This window comes from Pan troglodytes, chromosome 18 (assembly GCF_028858775.2).
Source record: "Pan troglodytes isolate AG18354 chromosome 18, NHGRI_mPanTro3-v2.0_pri, whole genome shotgun sequence".
NCBI classification, from domain to species: Eukaryota; Metazoa; Chordata; class Mammalia; order Primates; family Hominidae; genus Pan; species Pan troglodytes.
Window position 1 is genome coordinate 65849339 of NC_072416.2, and position 21691 is coordinate 65871029.

The 21691-nt window shown below is 51.9% G+C and overlaps 1 protein-coding gene across 22 annotated transcripts; it reads left to right on the forward strand.

The window, feature by feature from the left end:
* The first annotated feature begins 28 nt into the window (after positions 1-28).
* Positions 29-21643, forward strand: TSNAXIP1 (translin associated factor X interacting protein 1). 22 transcript variants are annotated; one of them, XM_063797267.1, is made up of 17 exons: positions 300-475; positions 7866-7965; positions 8393-8451; positions 14413-14525; positions 14673-14799; positions 17195-17288; positions 18160-18356; positions 18714-18849; positions 19244-19413; positions 19494-19653; positions 19729-19859; positions 20014-20139; positions 20267-20419; positions 20538-20647; positions 20824-20950; positions 21048-21154; positions 21328-21643. In XM_063797267.1, exons 4-17 carry the CDS (start codon positions 14428-14430, stop codon positions 21566-21568), a joined length of 1977 nt encoding a protein of 658 aa, XP_063653337.1. In that variant the 5' UTR covers positions 300-475; positions 7866-7965; positions 8393-8451; positions 14413-14427; the 3' UTR covers positions 21569-21643. The 22 variants fall into 22 exon arrangements, with proteins under 22 accessions (XP_009429334.1, XP_009429337.1, XP_063653337.1 ...); XM_063797269.1 differs by having other exon boundaries at positions 337-475; positions 19605-19653; XM_009431059.4 differs by lacking the exon at positions 8393-8451 and having other exon boundaries at positions 29-475.
* Positions 21644-21691: the final 48 nt, after the last annotated feature.

The following is a 21691-nucleotide window of genomic DNA, read 5'->3' on the forward strand; positions in this document are numbered from 1 at the left end:
CTCGAGAGGCGGAGCAACTCGGGCTGGTAGAGAATTCTGGGAGATGTAGTATAACCGTCCTCAGCCATAAGCCTGTCCCATCGAGACGTCGGGACACCGAAAACTACAATTCCCGCCGGCAAAGCGGCTCCGGCCGCTCAGCACACTTCCCTCCCCATGGCCTCTGTTCATCCCCCTGCCTCAGTTCTGGTACCTGGGGTCAAATCGGCTGTAGTGGTTGACTCTCAGGGCACCCGCTGCCGGGTCCCAGTCCACCTTTGCTACTTTGTCCTCCTCCCAGCCCGCGGGCGCTAGGCTCGGGGGCGTGGCGCATCCCTGACTCCGCCCCCGCCGCGGGGGCCTCTGGGGCCTGGTCGCCATGGCGACCGGCTGTACACTACCACAGCTTCCCAGGCCGCGGGTGCTGATTGCCCGCCTGCCCGTGGGTCATGGCCTGCCAGCAGTCGCGGTACCACAGCTTCTCGTCCGCGTCGAGGTAGGCGCTGGCAGGGATGAGGGCAGAGAGGAGGGTTTGAGTACTTCTAGAGAGGGAAATGGCACTTGATCCGGACCTCTGCACCTCCTGCTGGCCTCTGACCATTGATCTAGGGCTCCAGCACCACAAAGTCAATGGTTGCAGGAACGGTTAGAATCGGGCTGATTTAGCCCAGTGAAGACGTTACGTGCTAGCGAAACGGCAGGCGCACTTTATCATTACTAGTAACAACCAGTTTGTATTGAATGTACTATATGCCAAATGCTTTATATACCACATTTTTAAATATTTTATTTTTGAGACAAGATCTCGTTCTGTCGCCCAGGCTGGAGTGCAGTGGCACTACTACGGCTCACTGCAGCCTCGACCTCCCGGGCTCAAGCGATCCTTCTACCTCAGCCTCCCGAGTAGCTGGGACTACAGGCATGCGCCACTACGCTCGGCTAATTTTTGGGTGTTTCTTTGTTCGTTTTTTGTAGAGACGAGGTTTCACCACGTTGCCCAGGCTGGTTTCGAACTCCTAGACTCAAGCGACCCTCCCACTTCGACCTCTCAAACTGGGATTACAAGCGTGAACCCCCACACCCGGCCTACGTACCATATTTAATCCTCACAACAACTGTATAAAGTAGTAATATTACCATTGTACAAGTAAAGAAATACTTTAGAAGCCTGGAGAGATCATCCTCTGGGTAGCTTCTGCCTGTACTCAGGTGTATAGCCTCTGGGTACTGCAAAATATGACCAGCTCCATCAGCCTGGAGAGCCATACATACGGATTAAAACAAAAATTTTGGCTAAATCGTTTTCTAGTTTTGGGACTTCAGACAGGGCCCTTCAAGTTCCAGGCCTCAGCTTATATATCTCAAACATGGGAATGATACAGCCCACCCCACAAACATTGTTGGGAACATTTAGGCAGAATATGTGAAGCTCTTGACACAGCTCTTGTATGTAATAGGCACCCAGTAAGTGTTGAATGAATGTAGTGTCCCCCCTTCTACTCATTCCCAGTGGGGAAAAAAAAAAAAACACCACCCAATCCCACCTAAACTCTTCAGGGTCTGCTGCCTTGACAGAGAAAAGCCTACAAAAGCCCCTAAGAGGCCGGGCACGGTGGCTCACGCCTATAATCCCAGCACTTTGGGAGGCCGAGGCGGGGGGATCACCAGGTCAGGAGATCGAGACCATCCTGGCTAACGTGGTGAAACCTGGTCTCTACAAAATACAAAAACTTAGCCGGGCGTGGTGGTGGGCACCTGTAGTCCCAGCTACTCGGGAGGCTGAGGCAGGAGAATGGCATGAACCTGGGAGGCAGAGCTTGCAGTGAGCCGAGATCCTGCCACTGCACTCCAGCCTGGGCAACAGAGCGAGACTCCGTCTCAAAAAAAAAAAAAAATTTAGCCTGGCATGGTGGCAGGCACCTGTATTCCCAGCTACTTGGGAGGCTGAGGCAGGAGAATCGCTTGAACCAGGGAGGCAGAGGGCAGAGGTTGCAGTGAGCCAAGATCACGCCACCGCACTCTAGCCTGGGCGACAGAGTGAGACTCCGTCTCAAAAAAAGAAAAAAAAAAAAGGAAAAAGAAAAGAGAGAGAGAGAAAGAGAATTGTTACCCAGCACAGGATTAATTTAGTAAACTGCCATTCTCTATGAAAAGGATATGAAGCAGACCCAGAAAGAGAATCCCCATTCATTTTAAGAAAGAAGCACAGGGCTGGTCATGATGGCTCATGCCTGTAATCCCAATACTTTGGGAGGCCAAGGTGGGAGGATCACTTGAGGTAAGGAATTCAAGACCAGCCTGGGAAACATAGTAAGACCCTGTCCCTACAAATAATAATAATAATAATAATAAAAGTTTCAGCTACTCAGGAGGCTGAGGCAGGAGGATTACTTGAACCCAGAAGTTCGAGAGGGTGTAGTGAGCTGTGATCACACTAGTGCCTTGTAGCCTGGGCAACAAAGCAAGACCCTGTCTATTAAAAAAAAAAAAATAGCCAGGCGTGGTGGCTCACGCCTATAATCCCAGCACTTTGGGAGGCCAAGGTAGGTGGATCACGAGGTCAGGAGATCGAGGCCATCCTGGCTAACATGGTGAAACCCTGTCTCTACTAAAAATACAAAAAAAAATTAGCCGGGTGTGGTGGCGGGTGCCTATAGTCTCAGCTACTCGGGAGGCTGAGGCAGGAGAATGGCATGAACCCGGGAGGCAGAGCTTGCAGTGAGCCAAGATCTCGCCACTGCACTCCAGTCTGGGTGACAGAGTGAGACTCCATCTCAAAAAAAAAGCACAGCCAGGCACGGTGGCTCACCCCTATAATCCTATTACTTTGGGAGGCCAAGGCAGGCAGATTGCCTGAGCTCAGGAGTTTGAGACCAGGCTAGACAATATGGCAAAAACCCTGTTTCTAATAGCAATACAAAATATTGGCCAGGCACAGTGGCTCACACCTGTAATCCCAGCACTTTGGGAGGCCAAGGTGGGCGGATCACGGAGTCAAAAGATCGAGACCATCCTGGCCAACATGGTAAAACCTTGTCTCTACTAAAAATACAAAAATTAGCCAGGTGTGGTGGCTTGCACCTGTAGTCCCAACTACTCGGGAGGCTGAGGCAGGAGAACCCAGGAGGTGGAGGTTGCAGTGAGCCCAGATCATGCCACTGCACTCCAGCCTGGCAGCAGAGTGAGACTCCATCTCAAAAAAAGAAAGAAAATCAGCCAGGCATGGTGACCTGTGCCTGTAATCCCAGCTATTCTGGAGGCTGAGGCACAAGAATTGCTTGAACCCAGGAGGAGGAGGTTGCAGTGAGCTGAGATCTTGCCACTGCATTCCAGCTGCCTGGGAGACACAGCAAGACTCCGTCTCAAATAAATAAATAAATAAATAAATAAATAAATAAATAATACAGGCCGGGAGCAGTGGCTCATGCTTGCAATCCCAGCACTTTAGGAGTCTGAGGTGGGTGCATCATTTGGGGTCAGGAGTTCAAGACCAGCCTGGCCAACATAGTGAAACCCCATCTCTACTAAAAATACAAAAACTAGCCAGGCGGTAGTGGCATGCACCTGTAATCCCAGCTACTCGGGAGGCTGAAGCAGGAGAATCGCTTGAACCTGGGAGGCGGAGGTTGCAGTGACCCGAGATCGGGCCACTGCACTCCAGTCCGGGCAAGAGAGTGAGACCCTGTCTCAAAAAATAGTAAATAAATAAAATTAAAAAAATACAACATCATTAATCTACCATATTCCTTATTCACCAGCATTTAGTGATGTTGGGCCAGACTCACTGTTTCTCTTAGAGACACTGTGGGTGTCCTCATCCTTTCCCTTTAAAAAGGGGCAGCATGATGGATAGGCTAGACCTTAGCACTGTGGAACATGTCATCAGGACCCTCTGCAAGGGACCTTCGAATTGTGCATTTTCCTGGGGCAGGTTTCTCCTCCCTATCGGCTTTTCTCCTTTCACCCTCATAACCCTGGCACTTGGTGGATGGAACTCAGCAGCTTGCGTTCACTGAATACCAAGATATACCCCTGACAAACCCACTGCCTACTACCACTTAAATAACTGAGCTTGAGGCCGGGTGCGGTGGCTCACGTCTGTAATCCCAGCACTTTGGGAGGCCAAGGTGGGCAGATCATGAGGTCAGGAATTCGAGACCAGCCTGACCAACACGGTGAAACCCCATCTCTACTAAAAATACAAAAATTAGCTGGGCTTGGTGGTGCTCACCTGCAATCCCAGCTACTTGGGAGGCTGAGGCAGGAGGATCACTTGAGCCCGGGAGGCAGAGGTTGCAGTGAGCTGAGGTCATGCTACTACACTCCTGCCTGGGCGACAGAGCCAGATTACATCTTAAAAAAATAAATAAATAAATAAATAAATAACTGAGTTTGGTCCAGCTTTGAGGTAGAAATGTAAATGTTTCCCATTCCCCTCTGAGGGTTACCATAAAATATTTAATATAAAACATCTTAAGCTTTTTTTTTTTTTTTTTTGAGATGGAGTGTCTCACTCTATTGCCCAGGCTGGAGTGCAGTTGCATGATCTCAGCTCACTGCAACCTCTGCCTCCCGGGTTCAAGCAATTCTCCTGCCCCAGCCTCCCTAGTAGCTGGGACTATAGGCACGTGCCACCACGCCTGGCTAATTTTTTGTATTTTTAGTAGACAGGGTTTCACCGTGTTAGCCAGGATGGTCTCGATCTCCTGACCTCATGATCTGCCCACCTCGGCCTCCCAAAGTGCTGGGATTACAGGTGTGAGCCATCACGCCCAGCCCAAGCATCCTAAGCTTTTTGGATAAGTGTACAGGCCCTAGCAGGTGTTTGGTTTGCCTTGTTTTAAGTCTGTTTTATAATGTTGTCTCCCTTGATATTCAAAACTAACAACATCTGTTACCTACTGAACTTTTCCATTCAACAGCTTCTCAGAATTTATAGAATTCCCCAATTTTCTTGCTTACCTTGCCTTTCCTGGTGCTTCCAGCATGAGCAAGAACAGAGTTTGGAGAATTGATTAGTCTTTTTTTTTTTTTTTTGAGACAGAGTCTCTCTGTGTTGCCCAAGCTGTAGTGCAGTGGCTCCATCTCGGCTCACTGCAACCTCCGACTCCCGGGTTCAAGAGATTCTCCTGCCTCAGCCTCCTGAGTAGCTGGGACTACAGGTGCCCGCCACCACACCCGGCTAATTTTTGTATTTTTTTAGTAGAGACAGGGTTTCACTATGTTGGCCAGGCTGGTCTTGAACTCCTGACCTCGTGATTTGCCCACCTCTGCCTCCCAAAGTGCTGGGATTACAGGCTTGAGCCACTGCACGGCGAATAATATATTAGTCTTGATAAGAAGGTATTGGTTTAACCCAGTGAGCACTTGGGGTTGATCTGTTGTATCTTGTTGGTCTCCAAGACTGTCTCACACCCAAGCTCATCTGGGCAGACACTCTTCCTTCTCCTCACCGACTGCTTACTCCATATGTTTTGCTCACACTTGTCCAATGTTGAGAAGCAATAGAGGACTAGGGTTTGGAATATTACTGCTCCATGGACTATAGCTGAGCAGCATTACAGGGCAGAGTTTCTCAACTGGGTTCACATTAGGGCTCTCAACTTCCCTGGAGTTTGGGTAGTCCTAATCCTACTTTTATGAGCAAAGACACTGAGGTTCAGAGATGTTAAGCGGCATGCCCAAAATCACCAGCAAGCAAGAGGAGTGAACACAAGATCTATCTGGCAACATAAATCACACACCCCCACCCCATGGATTGTTGGAATTACTTCTTCCTTTTGTTCCACCTGAGCCTGCCTGCTCACAGTAGCCCTTCCTGTTGGTCCCCAAATGCCTTCCTAGGATGGCTGTTCTAAGAGGCTTTTCCTGTTCTACTGTCATAATGAACATCTATGCAGTTCATTGCAGTATACATGGTATTTTGCATATCTCATTTTTTTTTATTTATTTAAAAAAAAGAGGCCGGGCACGGTGGCTCACACCCGTAATCCCAGCACTTTGGAAGGCTGAGGCGGGCAGATCACGAGGTCAGGAGATCGAGACCATCCTGGCCAACATGGTGAAACTCCATCTCTACTAAAAATACAAAAATTAGCTAGGCACGGTAGCGTGCACCTGTAGTCCCAGCTACTCAGGAGGCTGAGGCAAGAGAATTGCTTGAACCTGGGAGTCGGAGGCTACAGCGAGACGAGATCATGCCATTGCACTCCAGCCTGGGCAACAGAGTCAGACTCTGTCTCAAAAAAAAAAAAAAAAATTGGCTAGGTACGGTGGCTCACGCCTGTAATCCCAGCACTTTGGGAGGCCAAGGCAGGCAGATCACCTGAGGTCAGGAGTTTGAAACCAGAAATAAATAAAAATAAATAAATAAATAAAAATAGAGGCAAAGTCTCACTATGTTGCTCAGGCTCGTCTCGAACTCCTGGGCTCAAGCGATCTGCCCGCCTTGGCTTCCCAAAGTGCTGGGATTACAGGCATGAGCTACCACGCCCAGATGCACATCTAATTTTTTTTGTTTTGCTTTCAGACAGAGTTTTACTCTATCACCCAGGCTGGAGTGCAGTGGTGCAATCTCGGCTCACTGCAACCTCCGCCTCCCAGATTCAAGTGATTCTTCTGCCTCAGCCTCCTGAGTAGCTGGAATTAGAGGCACCCGCCACCACACCCAGCTCATTCTTATTTAAACTTCAGGCCGGTCGCGGTGGCTTATGCCTGTAATCCCAGCAGTTTGGGAGGTGGACGTGGGTGGATCATTTGAGGTCAGGTGTTCAAGACCAGCCTGGCCAACATGGTGAAACCCCATCTCTACTAAAAATACAAAAATTAGCTGGGCATGGTGGCAGGGGCCTGTAGTCCCAGCTCCTCAGGAAGCTGAGGAAGGAGAATTGCTTGAACCCAGGAGGTGGAGGTTGCAGTGAGCTGAGATGGCGCCACTGCACTCTACCCTGGGTGACAGAGTGAGACTGCATCTCAAAATAAATAAATAAATAAAATAAACTTCATAACTTTGTAAGATAGGCAAAGCAAGAGTTGTCTCTGGCCAGGCACAGTGGCTCACGCCTGTAATCCCAGCATTTTGGGAGGCCAAGGCAGGTGGATCATGAGGTCAGGAATTCAAGACCAGCCTGGCCAACATGGTGAAACCCCGTCTCTACTGAAAATACAAAAATTATCCATGTGTGGTGGCAGGTGCCTGTAATCCCAGCTACTCAGGATGCTGAGGCAGAGAATTGCTTGAACCCGCGAGATGGAGGTTGCAGTGGGCCAAGATCGCACCACTGCACTCCAGCCTGGGTGACAGGGTAAGACTCCATCTCAAAAAAAAAAAAAAAAAAAAAGAGTTGTCTCCACTTCTTTGTGAAGAAACCAGGCTGAGAAATATTAAATGACTTGCTCAAGGGTGGTCCTATTAGAACCCCAGATGTCAACCCTTAGACCCTATCAGCTGCCAGTAAGTGCAGGACTCAGACTCACACCCCAGATCCTGGACCCCAGACCCTGTGCTTCTTGTCCTACAGCACCTGCCCTTTGTATCACAGCCCCAGAGTATGCCAGAGTTGTGTACATGAAACCAATACCACAGCCACAGTTGAACACTGAACAGAAGTATAGGCCCATGGGGTTCTCTGGGTTCATGGGGAGGATGTCCTGCTGCTGCAGTAGTTGGTGAAATTTTGGTGATGAAAAGAATGTTTCTGGGAATGTAAGCAAATGGTTTGGACCCAAGGCCAGGGACTTGCTTGGCAGTGTCTCTGGGAATCCGGAGGCAGCACCCAGAGCCTGGCTCAGGGAGACGGCTATGCCTTGTGGATCTAGGAAGGATGGGAGTTCTCTTCCCACTCTGGACTCTGTCACCCACCATCAGCTTTCCCTTCTCTGTGCAGATTACAGCCACGGCCTTCAGGAGTGACCATAGATGAATCCTTTCTCACAGAAGACAAGAGCACCCAGAATCGCAAGCTTCTTCAGAAACGAAGGACGCTGGTTAGTGACAATGTTGTTTTGGAACCCCAAATGTCAGCCCCCAGACCCTATCCGTCTCCCTTCCTGCAACCCAAGAGTACCACCCACCTGAAACATACCCACCTGAAACATGCCCACCAGAGTGGCTTCTTCTCAGTCAGAGAGTGTGGCTCAGAGAGGCCAGGCCCACCAGGCTTTGGGGAGAAGTGTGTACACTGGCTGCCTGCTCCTCATCTGAAAAGCCTTCCCGGATCTCCCTAGGCAGAGAGAGAACTCGCCTCTGCCCACAGACATCCCTCCCCAGCAGCTCAGCATTCTGCAGCAGCCCTTACTTCTCATCCCTCCCGCCAACACACCAGGCACTGTGCTACCTGCTGGGACGGTCACACCAGATCTGCCAAGGTCCTTCATGGCTGTGACTGTTATCTTTCTATCTTTATGGCCCTAGAATCTAACAGGCTACCTGAATGTCTGCCAAATGTTGATAGCTCCATAATTGCTGAGTAGGTGTGTGAAAGCAGGAGGAAAGAGATGCGTCTCTACCATGTTCACTCCGGATCTCTCCGCCATTCCTCTTTTTTAAAGTTTGTATATAAAAATGAATGCTGTACCAAAGGTATCAGAAGAGAAATGAAATTTAAATTAAAAAAAAAAAAGAGCCGGGCGCAGTGACTCATGCCTATAATCCCAATACTCTGGGAGGCCGAGGCAGGCGGATCACCTGAAGTAAGGAGTTTGACCAGCTTGGCCAACATGGCGAAACCCCATATCTACTAAAAATATAAAAATTAGCCATGCATGGTGGTGCATCTGTAGTCCCAGCTACTCAGGCGGCTGAGGCATGAGAATTGCTTTAACCTGGGACGTGGAGGTTGCAGTGAGCCGAGATCACACCACTGCACTCCAGCCTGGACAACAGAGCAAGACTACATCTCAAAAAAAAAAAAAGAATGCCATCTTTTTTTTTGAGACAGGCTTTTGCCTGTCAGGGTGCAGTGGTGCAGTTATGGCTCGCTGCAGTCTCAAATGCCAGGGCTCAAGTGATCCTCCTACCTCACCCTCCCAAGTAGCTGGAACTATAGGCACATGCCACCATACCCAGCTAATTTTTTTGGCAGGGGGGGACAGAGTTTTGCTTTGACACTCTGGCTGGAGTGCAGTGGCACAAACACAGCTCACTGCAGACTCCACCTCCCATGCTGAACCAATCCTCCCACTCAGCCTCCTGAGTAGCTGAGACTACAGGAGTGCGCCACCACACCTGGCTATTTTTTGCATTTTTTGTAGAGGCAGAGTCTAACTACATTGCCCAAGCTGGTCTTGAACTCCTGGGCTCAAGCTATCCTCCTTCCTTGGCCTCCCAAAGCACTAGGATTACAGGTGTGAGCCACCACACTGAGCTCAATACTGTTTTTTTTTTTTTGAGATGGGGTCTTGCTCTGTCACCCAGGAAGGAGTACAGTGGCGCGATCTCGGCTCACTGCAACCTCCGCCTCCCGGGTTCAAGTGATTATCCTACCTCAGCCTCCTGAGTAGCTGGGATTACAGGTGCACACCACCATGCCCGGCTAATTTTTTTTTTTTTTTTTTTTTTTTGAGACGGAATCTCGCTCTGTCGCCCAGGCTGGAGTGCAGTGACGCAATCTCGGCTCACTGCAAGCTCCGCCTCCCGCGTTCACCCCGTTCTCCTGCCTCAGCCTCCCCAGTAGCTGGGACAGACGCCCGCCAACACACCTGGCTAATTTTTTTTGTATTTTTAGTAGAGATGGGGTTTTACCGTGTTGGCCAGGATGGTCTCGATCTCCTGACCTCGTGATGGCCGCCCGCCTCGGCCTCCCAAAGTGCTGGGATTACAGGCGTGAGCCACTGTACCTGGCCCCAATGCTGTCTTATTAAGTACTTTTGGGCTCTTGTTGATATGATCATAGGATTGTTATTAATCAGCAGATAGCCATTGTCCAAATCTCATAAAGGAAAAAATACATTTGAGTAAACTTACAACTCTGGCTCACAGTGGAACAGCATGGGCTGTATGGTGGTTTTACTTCTGTGACCCTGACCCTCGTGGGGAATTTGGAAACACATGGGCCACACACTTTGTGGGGCTGGGGACTCCCAACACCCCTGCGGGAGTGACTCCAGGGAGGAGAAAGGAGGGGTCAGTATGGATTATTCGCAGAGACCAAGCGCAGCCCAAAAGACCTGATGACTAGGGGAGAGCTCTGAGGCTCCCGGGCAGCCTTCTCAGCTGCCACCTTCTGTGGGCCAGGCTTTTTCATTCTTTCTTTTGCGCGGCATCAACCACCAGGGGACAGTGTTCCCTCCCGCCGTCCCTCCGGGGCCGCCTTACCGTTTTTACCTACAGGGGGAAGCAGAGAGCACGGAGCGCCCGGGAGCACTGCGTTCCAGCCACCTGGGCGGAGATCCCTCAGCTGTTAATAACCTAGCCGAGACGCGGCCCTGGCAGCTGGTTCTCCAGCTTCCACTAGCCTCTGCAAGCAAAGGAGGGTAGCCACATTTTCTCCCGGTAGAAACAGTAGCCAGAACACGAGGACTGGTCTTTTTTTTTTTTTTTTAGTATTAATTAATTTATTTTTTGAGACGGAGCCTCGCTCCTCGCCCAGGCTGGAGCGCAGTGGCACAGTCTTGGCTCACTGCAACCTCCACCTCCCAGGTTCAAGCGATTCTCCTGCCTCAGCCTCCCTAGTAGCTGGGACTACAGGCACGTGTCACCACACCTGGCTAATTTTTTGCGGGTTTTTTTTGTTTTTTGTTTTTTTGAGACAGAGTCTTGCTTTGTCGCCCAGGCTGGAGTGCAGTGGCGCGATCTCGGCTCACTGCAAGTTCTGCCTCCCGGGTTCACGCCATTCTTCTGCCTCAGTCTCCTGAGTAGCTGGGACTACAGGCGCCCGCTACCGCGCCCGGCTATTTTTTTTTTTTTTTTTTTTTGTATTTTTAGTAGAGACGGGGTTTCACCGTGGTCTCGATCTCCTAACCTCGTGATCCACCCGCCTCGGCCTCCCAAAGTGCTGGGATTACAGGCGTGAGCCACCGCGCCCGGCCATTTTTTGCGTTTTTAGTAGAGACGAGGTTTCACCGTGTTAGCCAGGATGGTCTCCGTCTCCTGACCTCGTGATTTGCCCGCCTTGGCCTCCCAAAGTGCTGGGATTACAAGCGTAAGCCACCGCGCCCGGCCAAGGACTGGTCTTTTACAAGTCTGAAAAACGGCCGGGCGCGGTGGCTCACGCCTGTAATCCCAGCACTTTGGGAGGCCGAAGTGGGTGGATCACCTGAGGTCAGGGGTTGAAGACCACCCTGGGCAACATGGTGAAACCCCGTTTCTACTAAAAATACAAAATTTGCTGGGTGTGGTGGTGCATGCCTGCAGTCCCAGCTCTTTGGGAGGTTGAGGCAGGAGAATTGCTTGAATTTGGGAGGTGGAGGTTGCAGTGAGCCAAGATAGTGCCACTGCGCTCCAGCCTGGGCAACAGAGTGAGGGTCCGTCTCAAAATAAATGAATAAATAAAAACAAATAATAAAAAATAGTCTGGGCCGGGCGCAGTGGCTAACACCTGTAATCCCCGCATTTTGGGAGGCTGAGGTGGGCAGATCACTAGGTCAGGAGTTCAAGACCAGCCTGGCCAACATGGTGAAACCCCATCTCTACTAAAAATACAAAAATTAGCTGGGCGTGGTGGCATACACCTGTGATTCCGGCTACTCGGGAGGCTGAGGCAGGACAATCACTTGAACCCAGGAGATGGAGGCTGCAGTGAGCAGAGATTGTGCCACTGCACCCCAGCCTGGGCGACAGAGCGAGACTCAGTCTCAAATAAATAAATAAATAAAATTCTGAAAAACAAGGCTGGCTCACACCTGTAATCCTAACACTTTGGGAGGCCAAAGAAGGAAGACTGCTTGAGACCAGGAGTTTGAGACCAGCCTGGCAACACAGGGAGATTTCATCTCTACGAAAAAGATTTTTTAAATTAACCAGGAATGGTGGTGTGCCCATGTAGTCCTAGCTACTCAGGAGACTGAGGTGGGAGGATCTCTTGAGCCCGGGAGTTTGTAGTTACTGTGAGGTGTTATTGGGTCACTGCACTCCAGCCTGGGTGTCAGAGTAAGACCCTGTCTCTAAGAAAAAAAATAAAAAATAAACTCCCAGGTGTCTTCCAGGGTTATTTTGTGCTTTTATAAAAATTAGGCTGGGCATCATGACTCAAGCCTGTAATCCCAGCACTTTGGGAGGACAAGGTAGGAGGATCTCTTGATCCCAGGACAGTTCGAGAAGCCCAGCGTGGGCAACATAGTGAGACCCCATCCTTTTTTTTTTTTTTTTTTTTTTTGAGACAGAGTCTCTCTCTGTCGCCCAGACCGGAGTACAGTCATGCCATCTCTGCTCACTGTGGCCTCTGCCTCCAGGGTTGAGGCAATTCTTCTGCCTCGGCCTCCGAAATAGCTGGGATTACAGGCGTGCACCACCAGGCCTGGTTAATTTTTGTATTTTTAGTAGAGATGGGGTTTCAACATGTTGGCCAGGCTGGCCTCAAATTCCTGGCCTCAGGTTATCCGCCTGCCTCCGCCTCCCAAAGTGCTGGGAATCAGGCGTGAGCTGGGCGTGGTGGCTCACACTTGTAATCTCTACTAAAAATACAAAAGAACCGGGCATGGTGGCAGGCCAGCTACTCGGGAGTCTGAGGCAGGAGAATCGCTTGAACTCAAGAGGCAGAGCTGCAGTGAGCAGAGATCGTGCTACTGTACTGCACTCCAGCTTGGGCAACTCCAGCTTGGCAACTCCATCTCAAATAAATAAATAAATACAGACATATAAACATACATACATAAATAATTACATCCATTTTGATAGTCTTTTTTTTTTTTTTTTTTGAGATGGAGTTTCACTCTTGTCCCCGCGGCTGGAGTGCAAGGGGTCGATCCCAGCTCACTGCAACCTCTGCCTCCCGAGTTCAAGCGATTCTCCTGCCTCAGCCTCCCGAGTAGCTGGGAATACAGGCGTGTGCCACCATGCCCGGCTAATTTTTGTATTTTTAGTAGAGATGGAGTTTCACCATGTTGGCCAGGCTGGTCTCAAATTCCTGACCTCAAGTGATCTGCCCACCTTGGCCTCAAAGTGCTAAAAGTCGCACACCTTGGCCTCCCAAACTGCTGGGATTACGGGCATGAGCCACTGTGCCTGGCCAGAATGGCTAATCTTTACTGAGTTCCTAGCAAGTACCAGGGTCCATGTAAAGCACACATTATGCTTTCCCTCTTTTTTTTTTTTTTTTTTTTGAGACAGAGTTTTGTTCTTGTTGTCCAGGCTGGAGTGCAATGGTGCAATCTCGGCTCACCGCAACCTCCGCTTCCTGGGTTCAAGGGATTCTCCTGCCTCAGCCTCCTGAGTAGCTGGGACTATAAGCACATGCCACCACACCTGGCTAATTTTTTTTTTTTTTTTTTTTGAGACTGAGTCTCGCTCTGTCGCCAGGCTGGAGTGCAGTGGCGCAATCTTGGCTCACTGCAAACTCCGCCTCCTGGGTTCACGCCATTCTCCTGCCTCAGCCTCCAGAGTAGCTGGGACTACAGGTGTCCGACACCACGCCTGGATAATTTTTTGTGTTTTTAGTAGAGACGGGGTTTCACCGTGTTAACCAGGATGGTCTCGATCTCCTGACCTTGTGATCCATCCGCCTTGGCCTTCCAAAGTGCTGGGATTACAGGCATGAGCCACCATGCCCGGCCTAATTTTTTTTTGTATTTTTAGTAGAGACGGGGTTTCACCGTGTTAGCCAGGATAGTCTCGATCTCCTGACCTCATGATCCACCCACCTCAGCCTCCGAAAGTGCTGGGAATTACAGGAGTGAGCCACCGCTCCCGACTATGCTTTCTCATTGCATCCTCACATCAATACACTGTGACAAAGACTACCATCATCCCTATTTTACAGACGTGAGAACTAAGGCTCAGAGAAGTTGTGACATAGCTAATAAGGGACATTTGAGACTTAACCCCAGTCTTCTCTAACTCAAGAACCCACAGTCTTAATTATGAACCATGTTGAGAGATGTTTGTAAAACACATCAGGGCTGGCCAGGCGCGGTGGTTCACGCCTGTAATCCCAGCACTTTGGGAGGCCAAAGTGGGTGGATCACGAGGTTAAGAGTTCAAGACCAGCCTGGCCAAGATGGTGAAACCACGTCTCTACTAAAAATACAAAAATTAGCTGGGCGTGGTGGTGGGTGCTTGTAATCTCAGCTATTCGGGAGGCTGAGGCAGAGAATAGCTTGAACCTGGGAGGCGAAGGTTGCAGTGAGCCAAGATCATGCCACCACACTCCAGCCTGGGCAACAGAGCAAGACTGTCTCAAAAAAAAAAAAAGTCAGGACTGGGGGAGGAGAGATGGAGAGAAACATTAGGAAGGGGAGCAATGTTGCCATGGCAACCCCACCTGTACCTCCCTGCAGACTGGTCAGTTCTCCATGGGTGGGCACCTGTCCCCATGGCCCACATACACCAGTGGCCAGACCATTTTGCAAAATCGAAAACCCTGTTCAGATGACTACCGGAAGCGAGTAGGGTAAGCCAGGGTCAGTCCCATGGTGGGTGGGCTGGCATGGGCCAGGCTTTGGGCCAAGAGACAGGGCAGGGGCGTGTGTTGCCCCAGACTGAGGGCATAAGGACCCCGTGGGGGTGCTGGCCACATATCAGCCACTGTCCCCTGCAGGAGCTGCCAGCAGCACCCCTTTCACACTGCCAAGCCCCGGTACTTGGAGGAACTGGAAAACTACCTACGCAAGGAGCTCCTCCTACTGGACCTGGGCACAGATTCCACCCAGGAACTAAGGCTGCAGGTCAGAGCCACAGAAGAAACTTGGGGAGGGTGGGGGAAGGGTGGGAAGAAGCTTCACCTACCGGCCGGGCACAGTGGCTCACGCCTGTAATCTCAGCACTTTGGGAGGCCAAGGCGGGTGGATCACCTGAGGTCAGGAGTTCAAGACCAGCCTGGCCAACATGGCGAAACCCCGTCTCTACTAAAAGTACAAAAATTAGCCGGGCATGGTAGTGGGCACCTGTAGTCCCAGCTACTCAGGAGGCTGAGGCAGGAGAATCGCTTAAACCCTGAACCCGGGAGGCAGCGGTTGCAGTGAGACAAGATCACACCACTGCACTCCAACCTGGGCGACAAGAGTGAGACTCTGTCTCAAAAACAAAAAAAAGCCTCACCTACAAGGACTGAGCACCTCAGACCTTCAGGGGAGACCCACCTCTCCCAGCTCTCCTGGGTCTCCTTCCCTGAACAGAAGCATGAAACATCCTAAGAAAATGCCAGTGAGGCTGGGCACAGTGGCTCATGCCTGTAATCCCAGCACTTCGGGAGGCTGAGGCAGGAGGATCACTTGAGGTCAGGAGTTCAAGACCAGCCTGGTCAACATGGTGAAACCCTGCCTCTACTAAAAATACAAAACCTGCAGTGGTGGTGCACACCTGTAGTCCCAGCTACTCAGGAGGCTGAGGCAGGAGAATTGCCTGAACCCAGGCGGCAGAGGTTGCAGTGAGCCGAGATCATGCCACTGCACTACAGCCTGGGCAACAGAGTGAGACTCTGTCAACAGAAAAAAGAATGCCAGGCACGGTGGCTCACACCTGTAATCCCAGCAGTTTGGGAGGCCGAGGCAGGCGGATCACCAGGTCAGGAGATCGAGACCATCCTGGCTAACATGGTGAAACCCCGTCTCTACTAAAAATACAAAAAAATTAGCCAGGTGTGGTGGCAGGCACCTGTAGTCCCAGCTGCTCGGGAGGCTGAGGCAGGAGAATGGCATGAACCTGGGAGGCGGAGCTTGCAGTGAGCCAAGTTCACGCCACTGCACTCCAGCCTGGGCAACAGAGTGAGACTCCATCTCAAAAAAAAAAAAAAAGAAAAGAAAACACCAGTGAGCAGGCAAGGCTGCAATGTGGATCGGAAAGTCTCCTGAGGCTGGGGTTTCCTCACCTGAGTCAGGTGGCCTGGATGCTGTGCCCAGTCCCTGCAGCTCTGTGATCCCCAGTACCCAGGTTGGGCCACTGGACATCAGTGAACGTAGCCTGAATGCTGGCAGTTGGGCAAGCAGGGGTCACACCGTGTTTACCAGCCCAGTGGCAACAACCCCAAGCTTAAGGAACCAGCACAGATGCATAAGGAGGGAGGGAGGAAGAGAGAGAGAGAGAGAGATCAGATCCAACCCAGATACCAGTGTATAGTAGGGAGAGAATCACCAAATCTGCTCAAACAAGGATGATGACAGAGAATCCCTGCCTTTTGACTTAGTCATTGACTAAAGCATTTACTGAGCACTGGCTATGTGCAAGTGCAAGGCCCTGGGCTGGGGCCTTACATCGATCTCCTGAACAGATAAGGAAGAAAGCATACCACTATGGCGTAGTGGGGCTGGGCTTCAAACTCAGGGCTGACTCTGGAGACTGTGCTCATTTCAGTGAGCAATGCTGCCTCCAGAAACCTCCCATGTGTCCAAATGGGACAGAAGACCACACCCCTACTTGCATGTCAGGATGCAAGGGTACAACCTTCAATCTCCTGAATCTACCAGGCTCTAAGATGGGGAGAGGTTACAAGTGAGAGGCCAATGATGCAGTGTCTAGAAAGCAAGAGGCTGGCTGCCTGGAGAGCCAGAGAGGGGCTCAGGCACAGAGTGGAGGTCTGTCTATGGTCATGGCAGTCCACTAGGCCTCAGAGACAGCATCAGGACAGGCCTCCAGAGAGCTGCCCCCCAGGCTCCGTGGCACTGTGAGGTACCCGGGTGGTATCTAGGGCATTTACTTGAATATAAGTGACCTGGCAGCCTCATGCCGGAATACTACTAAGCCCAGTAAAGAAAAAAACAGTGCCGGGCACAGTGGCTCACACCTGTAATCCCAGCACTCTGGGAGGCCGAGGTGGGTAGATCACGAGGTCAGGAGATCGAGACCATCCAGGCCAACATGGTGAAACCTCATCTCTACTAAAAATACAAAAATTAGCCAGGTGTGGTGGCGCGTGCCTGTAATCCCAGCTACTCAGGAGGCTGAGGCAGGAGAATCACTTGAACCTGGGAGGCAGAGGTTGCAGTGAGCTGAGATTGCACCACAGCACTCCAGCCTGGGTGATGGAGCGACACTCCGTCTCAGGAAAAAAGAAAAAGAAAAACAGTTCCCCACTAAGGTTGGCAGCTGTGGGCCAGGAGATGATGGGTTCCCTTTTCTTGCCAGCCTTACAGAGAGATCTTTGAGTTCTTCATAGAGGACTTCAAAACGTACAAGCCATTACTATCCTCCATCAAGAATGCGTATGAGGGGATGCTGGGTAAGAATGCACCTCCTGCCAGGCGTAGTGGCTCACGCCTGTAATCCCAGCACTTTAGGAGGCCGAGGCGGTAGATCACTTGAGGTCAGGAGTTTGAGACCAGCCTGGCCAACATGGTGAAACTCTGTCTCTAGTAAAAACACAAAAAAATTAGCTGCGCATGGTGGCACACACCTGTAATCCCAGCTACTTGGGAGACTGAGGCAGGAGAATTGCTTGAACCTAGGAGGTGGAGGTTGCAGTGAGTTGAGATCACACCACCGCACTCCAGCCTGGGCAAAAGAACAAGACTCCATCGCAAAAAAAAAAAAAAAAAAAAAAAAAAAAGAATGCAGCTCCCCTCCTTGTCCCAGCCTGGAAGGGGTGGAGAAGATCCTATTCGACCTTCTGGTGCTCCACAGCAGGGCTGGGGCAGCTACCAACTGGGCTTGAGGTCACCAAGGCCCCTCAGCCATTCTGCACAGACTGTTCCATGATAGGGCACCCCAGAGCACCTGACAACACCTGTCATTGAGAAGCACAGTGGGGCAGTCCCTGTTGAAAATGGAGTGAACCCCAGGAGAGAGTCAGCACCTCTGGGAGGCAGCAGGCTCCCCTGCCAGGCTCAGGAGGTGCAGGGCATGGTGCAGCTGCAGGACTTAAGGCTGTAAGGGAAAGGACATAGGAGAGACCCCGGTCTTCATCTGAACTCTGCCCTTGGTTTAAAATCAAGTGCAGGAAGGCCTGAAACAGGGACCATGGCTTTGAACAAGGCATGCAGAGATTCTTGGGGTTTGCAAGCGACATAGCCACTCACCCATGACCTTAGGGTGTCTTCTGGCTGTTTGTTCTCCATGGCCCCAAAGCACCTCTCCCACCTGTCTCTGCTTAGCCCACCAAAGGGAGAAGATTCGGGCTCTGGAGCCCCTGAAGGCCAAGCTTGTCACTGTGAATGAGGACTGCAATGAGAGGATCCTGGCCATGAGAGCTGAGGAGAAATATGAAATCTCCCTGCTCAAGAAAGAGAAGATGAACTTGCTAAAACTCATCGACAAAAAGAATGAGGAGAAGATTTCATTGCAGAGTGAGGTGAATGGAAGTGGTGTGATGATGACCAAGTCCCCGAATTCCTGCCAACCCCACGACAAGGGTGACCCCCTACCCCGCTCTGCCTTTCTACAGAGAGTGACACACTGAGCCACCACCTTCCCCCAGAGCCTTGCTAACTCCACCCTCTGCCCTGCTGCTAGGCTCAGCACTTTCCCCACAGGGGGAAACATTGGCACCTTGCCGAATTCTCAGAAATGGCCAATCTCCTTCTTCTTTCACCTTTCCTGTTCACAGTCCCTGATGGGGCCCCCCAGAACCCAGCCCACTCCCTGGGGTGACCAGCTGCATACAGGGGTCCAGGGGCAGCCCCTGACCACACAGCCACCTTCTCGCCAGGTGACCAAACTGAGGAAGAACTTGGCTGAGGAGTACCTGCACTACCTCAGTGAGCGAGATGCCCGTAAGATCCTCATCGCAGACCTGAATGAGCTGCGGTACCAGCGGGAGGACATGTCATTAGCCCAGTCACCAGGTAAGCCTGAATTGGGAATCGGGTTTTTCTCTTCTCTGAGACGCTGGAAGACTCTGGTCTCACCCCTAAGCCCCATTCATTCAACATTCCTAAGACCTGCTCATTCCATAACCATTCAGAGGGGAGATGTCCCTGCCTCCCGCAGGGCTGTGTATCTTCTGAGTTGAACTGAGAATTGTAGGAACACAGTCGGTAGCTGAGGCATCCTAGGCTCCCAGTGGGCTGGACAGGCCTGGTACTCAGTTTCCTGGGCTTCTAGACTTTAGCCTGAAACCCTAGGCTGGTAGTGCTGTGGGCAAGAACCAGGGAACCCCAAACAGGAAGGACAGAGGGCTTCAGGCAACCCCTGAGAAAGCCACGGTGACACGGGCTGGTGGGCCCCCTCCCCTGGCAGGCATCTGGGGGGAGGACCCTGTGAAGTTAACCCTGGCTCTTACGATGACCCGGCAAGACCTGACCCGCACGCAGATGGAACTCAACACCATGAAGGCCAACTTTGGAGATGTGGTCCCCAGGAGGGACTTTGAAATGCAGGAGAAGACCAACAAGCATCTTCAGGAGCAGGTGCTGGCAGGCAGGCAGGGCCAGGAGGGTAGGACGGGGTCTCACAGGTGGGGGGCCAGGGCCAATGTCCTTGCCCACAGCTGGACACCCTGAGAGCCAGCTACGAGGAGGTTCGCAAGGAGCATGAGATCCTCATGCAGCTGCACATGAGCACGCTGAAGGAACGGGACCAATTCTTCTCTGAGCTGCAGGAGATCCAGCGCACTTCCACGCCGCGGCCTGACTGGACCAAGTGCAAAGGTGAGGGCAGCCGGCAGGGCCCCAGGTCCTGCTTACATGTGGGCCCAGACTCCAGCTCCCTCTCCCCACATGCAGATGTGGTGGCTGGGGGCCCAGATCGCTGGCAGATGCTGGCTGAGGGCAAGAACAGCGACCAGCTGGTGGACGTGCTCCTGGAAGAGATTGGTTCGGGGCTGCTGCGGGAGAAAGACTTCTTCCCTGGTCTGGTAGGGGAGGCCCCAGGAGTGGGGCTTGGGCCAGAGTCAGAACAGCCATGCCCTGCTGCTCAGACAAGCTTTTGGGGAACCAACTGGGGATCTTCCCTGATTGGGGGTGGGGCCACAGATGGGTCCAGAGATGAGCTGATATCCTCCCTCCTAGGGCTATGGGGAAGCCATCCCTGCTTTTCTTCGGTTTGATGGCCTCGTGGAGAACAAGAAGCCAAGCAAGAAGGACGTGGTCAACCTCCTCAAGGATGCCTGGAAGGAACGTCTTGCTGAGGAGCAGGTCAGATCTCACCAGCCACTCTGGCCCAGCATGGTCTTCAGATCCAGAGTCCTCTGCAGGTCCAGAGGTGACAGGGATGAGGGCCAACCAACCGTAAGCCTGACTGAGCATTTCCTCGATCCCGCAGAAAGAGACATTCCCGGATTTCTTCTTCAATTTCCTGGAGCATCGCTTTGGGCCCAGTGATGCCATGGCCTGGGCTTATACTATTTTTGAAAATATCAAGATCTTCCACTCCAACGAGGTTATGAGTCAGTTCTATGCAGTCTTGATGGGAAAGGTGAGCTGGGGCCTATTCCCCTTGGGGAGACTGAGAGGGGTCTTTGTCCCTAGTATAGACCAGCTTTGCCCCCACCACTCCCAGGAACAGGAGGTGAATAATGCTTCTCTCCTTATAGCGGAGTGAGAATGTGTATGTCACCCAGAAGGAGATAGTAGCCCAGCTGCTGAAGGAGATGACAAATGCTGACAGTCAGAATGAGGGGCTACTAACCATGGAGCAGTTCAAGTGAGAGGCCAGTCCAGGCTACCCCCAACTCCTACCCAACTATTCCTGCATCTGTAGGGAAAAGGGGCACCTGGTGGGAAGGGCCACAGCCTCGGAACTCACTCCCTTTTGAGCACTAGGGAGAGGCACAAGCAGGCCTCAGCAGGTCCCTGTTGGCCCTCATGTCTCCCCTACAGCACTGTCCTCAAGAGTACCTTCCCTCTCAAGACAGAAGAGCAAATCCAGGAGCTGATGGAGGCAGGGGGCTGGCATCTCAGCAGCAGCAATGCAGACTTGCTCAACTACCGCTCACTGTTTATGGAGGTGGGTGTGTGGGGTCTGGGGACTGGCCTGGCCCCTGCCCTAGCCTTGGCTGGACCCTAGCCAATGTGCCCTCCCCCTGACTTGTGGCCCCTCCCAGGATGAGGAGGGCCAGAGTGAGCCCTTTGTGCAAAAACTCTGGGAACAATACATGGATGAGAAGGACGAGTACTTACGGCAGCTAAAGCAGGAGCTGGGCATAGAACTGTGAGTGACCCTCATCCATAGGCGAGTCCCACAGGCTGGGCCCCTGAAGCCCCTGGGTCTCCCTGTGCACCATGCACCATCCACTGCTCAGCCCAGCACAGAGGAGGGCACCTGGGAGTCTGGGGCACGGAGAGGAGGGGTCAGGGCCTGTCACTCTCTTTCCTGTGGGGCAGCCATGAGGAAGTGACTCTGCCCAAGCTGCGAGGGGGCCTGATGACCATCGACCCCAGCCTGGACAAGCAGACAGTGAACACCTACATGAGCCAGGCCTTCCAGCTCCCTGAGTCGGAAATGCCAGAGGAGGGTGACGAGAAGGAAGAAGCCGTGGTGGAAATCCTCCAGACTGCCCTGGAGCGGCTTCAGGTGATTGACATCAGGCGTGTGGGACCTCGAGAGCCAGAGCCTGCAAGCTAGGAACCTGTGGGCAGCCTGCGTGCTCCAGTCCTGCTAACCCCTAGTTTTTAATATAAAAGCGTTTGTCTGAACCCATGCCATTCTCCAGACTGTGCTGGGGAGTTGTGGGGGGGAATCAGTCCC

What these genes read in the sequence shown, in the direction of transcription:
- TSNAXIP1 (XM_009431058.4), top strand. Translation starts at nt 429, where the DNA reads ATGGCCTGCCAGCAGTCGCGGTACCACAGCTTCTCGTCCGCGTCGAG. An exon ending in AGCTTCTCGTCCGCGTCGAG is followed by an intron (nt 476 to 7,865) that starts GTAGGCGCTGGC and finishes TTCTCTGTGCAG; the next exon opens with ATTACAGCCACGGCCTTCAG. An exon ending in ATGCAGTCTTGATGGGAAAG is followed by an intron (nt 20,420 to 20,537) that starts GTGAGCTGGGGC and finishes CTCTCCTTATAG; the next exon opens with CGGAGTGAGAATGTGTATGT.